Here is a 9,968-nt window from a genome sequence, read left to right as displayed (position 1 = left end):
TGAACAAATGCATTTTTCTTACCAGTAACAGATTGAACCATTCCTCAGCACGTGACGTTACTGCTATCCAATTACTGTTCAGGAGGATGAGTTTGTCTTCCACTAGACTTTCCCTCCCTTTCAGCACTGTCTTCAAATTCTCTCCTAAATCACTGATGCTCTTGAGTTGGACCTGGCGCTTCTCAATCTCCTTCCGTGTTGCCTATATGAGCAGACCGAAAAATAAAAGTTCAGGAAATTAAAAATTCTCCACACTAAGAACATGACATATTTAAACAGCCAGTAAGTTCACACTAAAACACACACTCTTACTTCCTATAGGAAGGGAAAGCATTCTGTGAAGAAGAGTAAGTTTAAAGCAAATTGTTCCTCTTTAGCTCTGACAAAATTGTAAATGCTTTCCATAGCCTCGTAATATTTTTTTGTAATTGTTTCAATTTAAAAGGTGTGAGTTATCTCTCACTCCAGTGCTCAAACTGTTGTTTTAATAATAAATTATTAAACAAGAATCCACATTTTATAATATTTATATTGCAATGTTTAAAGTTACTTTGCATATAATAAAATGGCATAGTTATCAAATTGCACATAAAGTTTACATAATTAATGGAACAATAATAAAACATCTTGATGCCGTTTTAAGACTTGGAGAACTCCATTGAAAATACTCTAGTGAAATATTTTAATATTCCTTTAATATTTTCCAATGCAATCTTTTTAAACAGAAACCATGCCCTTCTCTTTTGAAAGATTTCTTAACTGCAGAAACACATCTTTTTATTACATTTGCATGGGATTTCACTCTGAGAACTAAAATAGTAAAATAAACTATTGTTCACAACATCTCTAAGCTTGAATGACTAAAATACATATACAAGATCAGATTTCCAGCATCTCCTCCCACTATTATCTTACCTTATAGAAACAGCTTTAAATGATATGTCAGGTCATATAATTATTCATGTCTTAATATTTGATGCAACGTGCAACCACGCAATGCAGAATATAACAATCTTGCTGTATACTTAAGGAGAGGCACAAATTCCGTGCACCTAATATCACATATAACCATTTTTATGAGAGAAATTTATCTGAGCTCCTTTGCACCCGAAAGCAACGATTCAGGCATATATGATCTCTGCTTATAAAATAAAGCTTCACCTAGAAGTTAAATGGTCCAAACTGAACACAAACAGAAGCTAGGAGAAAAGTAAGAATCACTCGTCTCCAGAGATAGTGATTTCTCAAAAATAACTTGAATACACTAAAAGAAGAACCACTTCTAGTAAAACTGAAATCACAATTCTTCCATCTCAGAATCAACACTGTTACTGCAGTAAAACCTCACCTTTATATCCTCCACCCTATCACACCTCTCACAGTCACACATCAGTATAATTTCGTTGCTAATTCCATTTCTAGGAAAGTAGAATTTTCAGTTTGCAGTAAAGACAGTATAGAAATTATTCTTTTTGGTACAATACAGTCTTAATAGTACCTCCAAGTTGGCATATGTAATGTTTAAAGCAGCAGCTCACATTCTATGTTTAATAGAATTAACGATCTGAGTTTGTAATGTTATTTCATAGCAAAAGTTTTACACTTGCATTTCATTGACATTTCCACATTCTACCATTTTTTTCAAATACACATGATATGCAATAGAACCAAGACATGATTAATGCAAATTATTAACTAGAAAACATATAATTATAGAATTTGAAATTGAGAGTTTCAAATTTCAACAGGATCTTGTCAGATTAAAGTAAAAAACATGCCCTTTTCTACTGCAATTTTAACTGTTTCACAGCAGGTACAAAATGCCATCATAAAAAAAACCAGTAAGGCAAAGAATATGGAAAATTTTGATCAGCTTGATTATCTTTTTTGAGCAACTTGCTTCCATTTGGAAAAGAATTGCTGAAGCATATTTACTATGGGTTGTGGTTTCCTTTGTATTTTACATGTATAAAAACTCAGAGCAGTCTTTAGGTATATATAAAAATATTAATCCTAATTAGAAATGTAAATTGAGGGATTGGTTAATTAAATGTCTATTTAATAAAACTGCTACCCAAAAGCAGGATGTGTAATTCCATATGTGTAACGAAATGTAACAGTGATTTGCCTGATCCCAGGAGCTGTTCCTTTCAAAGACTAGGTACACCTACGGGCAATATGAATATTAACACTTCTGTGTATTAGCAAGTAAGAGACATAAATAACCAATGAGATAAGTAAACAGTGACATTTCCCCCTACCTTCTTAGAAAAAACCATTGAGGCCTTCAACACAGCATCAAAGTGAAAAAGCCATCTTCTGCAATACTTCAAATCTCAGTTATTCAAAATTCTTATGTATAAAAACCTGGACCACTCAACACAGCTTTAAAAATAGCAGGGTCTGAAAAGACAGTGGGATTCCACACTGCAAGATCAGCTAGGACCTCGTCTGTATGGCATAACGGGCACTGGAAAACTAACAACATTTTTTTCAGTTCTTTCTTAGGTTCCAATATTCAGTGAATTGGTCTTCACTTACCACCTTTTCCTGTCTGTTCTTCAGAAATAAAATAACACATTTCAAAATCATGGGGGAAAAAAAAAAAACCAACAAAACAAACAAAAACCATAAACAGTCTTGCTGTATTTAAAGTCCCTTCTGGTTGCCCTAACATCATGTTGCATTTCAGCTGTGCAGTTTGAAAATATGTAAGAAAGATGTATTAACTACAGAATCAAAAGTGTGAGCTCTATAATAAAAAATGACATTTAAAACATCCAATGCCTTAAAAAAAGAAAAAAAATCACAAACATCACCACAATGGGTTCATTATGAAACATGAACAAATAAACTTGTGAAATTCTTCCCAGAAGGTCTAAGCGATTTATACATTTTGATTTTGTGTGCTTATCAGGATGAAACCATGTAACATAAAGAAAAAACAGAAACCTATTAGAAGTTGGGAATTTTCTGATGCAATGTCACATGCCCTTTCGGGGGAACAGAAACGTGTAAATAAAAGGTTGAACTAAGCCTTGAAAGACCCAGAATTCAGTTGCAGCTGTGAAAATTTGTCAGCAGTGTTCAACAGTGCTTGAAAACAAATTACATTTACTCTGCCATTTATCATTATAGTGAAGTTATTACATTAACTTTTTTTTTCCTCAGGACTAGTCTATTTTATTTATAAAACAAAAGTTCATTCAAGTAAATAAACTTTCCTGCCGGACAGAGGTTCCATAAATACTTTCAGGAAAGACAGCTCCATTGAAATGTGTATACAAATTATAGAAATTATATTAAAGGTATATATATACACATTGTCATCTCTTCTTTATGTGTGCCTCCATGTAGGAACACATCTACTAGCAGATACAAGAGTTAAAGAAGATGGCAAGCTCTTCATTCAGATTGCTGTTCAAATGTCTGTTAGAATTATGAAATGTCTCCTTGGAGGAAACTCCTGTACTTCCAAGTTTTTGAAGTACCAGTTACAGCTATGTGGTACAGGATACCACAATGGAAATTCTTTGAACCAAAAAAAAATCATTTGTATTTCACTGAATGAAATCTTTCCTTATGTTGTAAAGGAACCATTTTTTTTTTTTTTTTTCACTTGTGTTTCTTAGAAAAATGCTAAGTGTGCCTTAATCAAAACTGGGAAATCACGTTTGCACTAAACCCCCAAGACCTGAACATTTCCAAGAGAAATGGCATATAGGTTTCCAGCACCCAGGAAAGTAAAGGAATCAGACAGATCCTTTTTCTCTGTTAAAACTCTGCATGTGGAGCATGCCTCTGATGACCAGTTTCTAATCTCCATCCTGGTAACACCACAGGAAGCATGGAGAGAGTGAGAAGACTAGCTGAGCTTGCCTTATATCAGTCCCTACCATCAAAACCTCAGGAAATAAGTTGTAATTACCAATAAAATAGAAGTTATAAATAAAAGCTTTATTTAAGAAAAAACAATTTCAGATGCCTCGAAACCTGGATAGAAATGAGATTGCTTTGAAGTGTCAAAAGGCATGGGGATAAGCTTTACTGTGAATTCTTGAGGTTTGTAGGTGCATACAGTAGTATTTTTTTCTATTTTACATATGGATCAATAGGATGACATGGTGAATCATGTTAGTATAAACAAACACAGTTCCCTGTGCACTTTGAGCGAGGTTCAAAGCTCTTTCTGTGTACTGTGGCACACTCTTTCTCTCAGTTTACTAACAAAGACTACTGGTTTGGGTTTGTTGTTTTGAGTTTTTTTACTTGCTGTTTCGTAAGGGAGTGAAAATCACATGAGCAAATACTAGGAATGAATTACATTTGAAAGCATAAGCTACATAGGAATGGCTTTTCCTGAGGACATGGTGCATAGGCTTTCTGAGCTATACTTTGTAATGATAATACCACCATGTATCAAGTTGAACTGCTGACGTTTTTTTTCAAACAAACCAGAATTGTGATTAAATGCCAGAGAGTAAGATTTTAGTTGTGGTGGTCACTGACATATGTAGATTTAAAACAAATTAAGCACCTGTGACTGAATGAAGGAAAAGTTCTGTGTTCCTCTTCTACATAATCTGTATGCCACAGACTCCTCGAAAGTAATCTTTGCAATCTGAACCTCTTTAAAATGAATTAGGTAGCTCGGCTCTCAGGGGTGGGATGTCAGAATTAATCAGAAGCGGCTGATTATACATAGTTTTGTTTATTCACAGCACATCTTTTATTTTTACTGCGTTCTGGCCACTGACTATGAATCAACTGTCACAACTTTAAGATCATTTTCTTTTACTGATTTTACTGACAGGAAATATGTTGCTAAATGTGTTAGTTAATGTAATTCTTAGTACTTCAAGTCAACTTTATAGTCACTGGTATTATATACTGCTCTAAAATATTGTTAAAGCACTGGCAGACACATACTGCTGATAGCAGGGAGTGATACAGAACTTTTCCTAGTAATACAATCTGCTATTTCCTTTTTGAGAACATGGTTTCCTGGCAATCTAATTCTTATCAGGCCAGTTCCTGATTAAAAGACAAATAAATCCCTCAGTGGTTAATGTCTTCAGTGATAAATACGTTCACTAAATCAGACTTCTAATTATAAAAGGATTTCTAATGCATAATGTTTAATGACTACCTTTCCACCCGCCTGTCATTTTTCTTATCTATTAAAACAGAACCCCATTCAAATGGAAAGATTTAGCTTGTCTCCACTGAGTAAAAAGGCAGGATTTACAGTTTTCAGTATACTGCCAATCTCATTTCACATAAGTCAGCCAAGTTTTTGTTGCATCCTTAGAAAAATTCTAGACACGAACAAATAAATAATACACTTCACATTCCTATTAATGCTATGTTTCATTAACATAATTTCCTTCTCAAGACGGACATTCATTTTTATTTCTAAGTGTTTATACCATGAAGACAACGTTTGCATGGTTTTGGTTTTTTTTTATTATATCCTCTATAATTATCTTTGAAACCCTCTGAGTTCTTTTCACTTTTAAAAAGTCTTGGGTACTGAAAATAATTAGAAATAAGTGCAGTAATAAATGTAACTGCTTCCTAATGCTGTAAATGAAAAAGATTATGAGCTCTCTGCTTAGTTATGTCATCAGCTGCACACATTCAATTTTCGGTTCACCCACACTACTGAGTTCTCTCTCCCCCTCCATTTTCCATCTTAGAATTTCTGCAGACTTTCCTCACAGTGGGCATCTGCTGGGCTTAATTCATCTTCCCGCGTAATACATTAGATCGGTTACTGGTTTTGGCAGCCTACTCACCCAGGAAGTCCAAAGCCCAGAGCTGCGACGTTAATCAGATACTGTGAGGCCCTGGTTCTGGGGACTGAATTATTAATATACAATTTTGTATGATGTCTCAATAAAATCCACATAGGAGTAACACTATTGTACTTATCTATGAAGTACTCACAAGAATTTTAGAATGTCCAGGATCACATGCAGTAAGTAACAAGTACCTCTTTATGAAAATGTATACTCATTTTACATGATTTCTGCACTTACATTTAGGAGACTAGGATCTGCCACCTATGCTATATGTTTGACTGCTCAAAATTAAGAGTGTGTTTATATTTATGCAAATATTGGCTTATATTTCCTAAAGGGAATCTAAATAAAGAAATTCAAACAGACACTCAGTACATACATACTTCAACAAGAGGAAACTGCTCTCACTCAAAGTTGGCTTTTCTTCTTATTTTAGTGATGAATTGACTGAAGGAGAAGAGTGGAGGTACTATATAAGGCTATACTGCAGTGAAGGCTTTGAGCAGGATTTGAAGCCAAAATATGCTTTTTACCAGCTTTTCCTGTAACTCTTTATATATCAGTTCCTTGTAAGAATTTTCAATCCTTAATGACATTCTTTAAGATTAGGAGGTGGGGTAGTTCCTGTTTGATATATTTTTCATGTCGATATTTGTGAGTTTAACAAGCTTTTGTTACTTTTTTCAATTGTCATACATAAAAAATATGTTGTACCTGTAGCAAGCACAAGAATGACTTCCCACTGTGTAACTGCACTGGTCATCGGGCTTTAGGTTCTAATTTTGAAACTTCTGAAGCATTACAGTTCATATCTAACAAGTAAATGATAGTAAGGACAAATCTTTCTATTTAAACTGCTCTGAAGCTATGTATTTCTGGATTAACTTTCCTGAACACATATGTGGGAACATACAGTGTAGATTTCTGTTTCAGTAGAACTGTACTGTGTAGCTTAATACCTACAAACATGATTCTTCTTTTCATGACTGGGTAAATGGACTGAGTAATTGAAAGGTTAGTTTGGAGGCATTAAAATTGCAAAATTGCCTAACCCATCTCTTCAAAATTTGATACTTGTCCTTTATTATGGGTGTTAAGATCACAGTATCAATCAAAAGTAATGAGAGGAACTGCACAGACTTTATTGCAGGAAAAGCAGCAAGTGAAAATGAGAGTACATCAAGCAGCAATGGTTTTTTCAGGGACTGAGATTTTGATTTGGAAGTCAAAGCAGCAATAGTCAAAGCAGTAATTGTAAGATAGTAATAGCAAAAGTTGATCTTCATATATTTTTGATACTAATTTTAAAATTTGTCATTCTTAGAAACTGACGAGCAAAAAACTCCAATTGCAAACCTCATAAAAGACAGACTTTCTTTTATTATTAGTTTGTAAACCATCAGTGCATTTCAGGGTTAAAGAGATTTTAGCAAGCTCAGAAGCTTGAAAGGCACAGTTAAAAGACAAAAATAACAATAATATAAAACCTCAAACAGAAAAAAAAAACCAACAAAAACCCAAACCAAAAATAAAATTTTACTCCAGTGCCTTTAATCTGCACAGTCTTTAAAAAAAAATTGGTAATGCCTGCGTATTATTCATGACTATTTCTATAATGCATGGTGAAACTGGTAAAATAAAGGATTACTCCTGTTAAACAAAGCAGAAGTGATAAATTTTTGCACAAAAAACACAATACGATCTAAGGTCAGTGTTTGTTTTGGTTTTTTTAATTTTTTTTTCAAATTATATAGAAACACTTATCCAAAATGCTGCTTGCTGACATAATCATTTGAAATTTTGAAGCTTTGGATAATGTCAAGCATAGTTTCCTCTGAAGCACAGTTTTTTAGTATGTATGCACAATGATGACTTGGCTTGCTTATGTTCTGAGTTCAGCTGGATTTATTACATATGCAGAATATAAGATAGATTAGCTAGTGGTGAGTGATACCATGCTAAGTCTCAACATCACACAGCGATAAGGCAGCTTGATATGGAACTCTTGTATTCCTTAGTGATTCTGTAAGGTGTTTATCTAAACTGTAACATGTAGTAATTTTGAGGAAAGTTTCATTTATGCTTTGAGTTTTAACATAAAATAAGAGTTCAAGGTGATGTCCATGGAAATAAGAAGTCCCCAGAATGAAAACGAGTTCTAAACCAAAAAGGATAAGAAAACAAACACCCCATCTCCTGTCCGCTGTCTGAATGTGTGGAATATAGTGTTCTGACATCCTTTACCTTTCATCCACTGGAGTTGTTTTACTATGTAATAATTTTAAAATCATGAGTAGCATGGGCTGAGAGAGAAAAGGATCTCTGTTTATATGGATCTCTATGTACATGGATATTGGATAGATAACTTATAGCAATCTGAAAAATGAAATTCTAACTTTAAATTCACCTCAAGAAAGGTTACTGCAATATGAAAGTGAATTGTGCTATTGATACATGCAGAGATAAGATGATTTAACATTTTAGAGCATCAATGTTAGGGTAATGATATTAGAGATTATTAGATAATTAGAGATAATGCTTAACAGTTAAAAATTTTCAGTAATTAAAATGCCAGGTTTTTTTTTTTTTTTATCTTTCTTTATAAAGAAAGAAATCTATTGTCTGTAATATGCATAAACTGAGATATATAAAGGTACAGTGTGTGTTACATTGTTACCTTGCCCCAGGCAATTTCAGAATCCAAATTACTAGGCATCCCCTGCACAGCTGATCTCTTTGTCAATTCTGCATCTGTTGCTGCAAGCCATTCTGTCATAGCATTAATTTCTTTCCGTAGCTTCCGGGACAATTTCAAGCATTTCTCTAACTCTTGCTTTTTTTCTGTCACCTGCAGAAAGAAAACATGTGTTTCTTAACTTTTCAGTCGAACAGGTTTAATGATTTTTTTATATATACCATTTTCTATGTGCCACTTTGCTATAAAAGCTTAACTTGCAATTTCACAGCCAAGGTGCACTATTAATACGGTTATATCTTGCCTAGTTCTCTCAATATCTGTAATTTTGCTCTAGAATGCAAACACCTACAAGAAAAATATCTGCATGAAGACACATTGATTTTCAGCTAGCAGCAAACTTATGCTGACCTCCTCCTCTGTTTCGAAATCATGCATAGTAAATTAATTTGGAACAACTGAATTAACAGGCTTTCCTTGAGATGCAAAATAGATGTCAAAACCCTTCAAAGAGAATTTTCATGTAGATAACCATATACTGATATTGAACCCTCAAGGTTTTTTCTATGTAGCTACACTACACAGAATAAAAAAAAAAATCTCTGCCAAACCCCCCAAAAATTTTGAAATACAGAAGTCACTGAATGATGTCAAACTAAGGCAATACAGTTAATTAAGTTTTCAATTTGCTGAATATTTTGGATATGAAGTACTATGGACAATCCAGTTTAGTTCTTTTAGGCATATTATATAGTAACTGGAAGGAAGACTGAGTATTTATGTTGTCTTGACTGTCTTACACTGCATTTTGGTGCAGCCTGGAGGAATATGGGGAAATAAATGCTTCCCTGCAAGCCCCTGAGCATATTCAGGGAAAGAGAGAGAAAATTACACATACTTAGTAGAGAAGGAAGAAAGTCAAAGGATGACATCTCAGATGGGAACCTACACCACAATAGATATTAGGCAACCAGTAGTTAGAAAATATAAAATAATAAATCCTGTTGTGCTGAAGTTTAAAAATCCCAGTCAAAAAAGGTGAATTAAAAGTGTTCCATAGGTCAATAATATTTAAAAGAAATTACTAATTACCTTTCATGTCTATTGTAATCAAGTGAGAGACTGATTTTTAAGTATTTTTATACAAGAAAACCTGTCCAGTGTCAGGTATCCAAAACTGCCATCATCATTTGCTTTAACTATTTTGGGTTTTGACACTGTTTGAGTAGCAGCTGCACAATGATCAAATTGATTCCTAGCTCGACTGCCAAGGAGAGTTTGAGGTTTCAAAATGTAATAAGATGCTACAAGGTTAGGTACATGGCCTTTCTTATCCCTGAATAAACAGATCAGATTTGCCCAGGGAACAAGCCATAAAGTGTCCCTGATTGTACATTATCACTCTACAGAGGCTTGCCACTAAAATGTCAGAACATTTCTTTACTGAATATGCTTTATATGCTTTCATG

General features: G+C 33.9%; 1 protein-coding gene across 1 annotated transcript in view; it reads right to left on the bottom strand.

Moving 5' to 3' along the window:
- DMD (dystrophin) overlaps window positions 1-9,968 on the bottom strand; it is a gene marked incomplete at both ends in the record, with an annotated part of 1,114,107 nt that overhangs the window by 647,416 nt on the left and 456,723 nt on the right. Inside the window, 2 exons of the mRNA XM_080612996.1 lie at window positions 23-202; window positions 8,482-8,652. Of these exons, the coding sequence (XP_080469122.1) occupies window positions 23-202; window positions 8,482-8,652 (351 nt within the window). The remainder of the gene's footprint in view (window positions 1-22; window positions 203-8,481; window positions 8,653-9,968) is intronic.

The sequence above is a fragment of the Psittacula echo genome (genome assembly GCF_963264785.1).
Source record: "Psittacula echo genome assembly, chromosome: 3".
Classification (NCBI taxonomy): domain Eukaryota; kingdom Metazoa; phylum Chordata; class Aves; order Psittaciformes; family Psittacidae; genus Psittacula; species Psittacula echo.
This window is presented reverse-complemented; position numbering and strand designations above follow the sequence as displayed.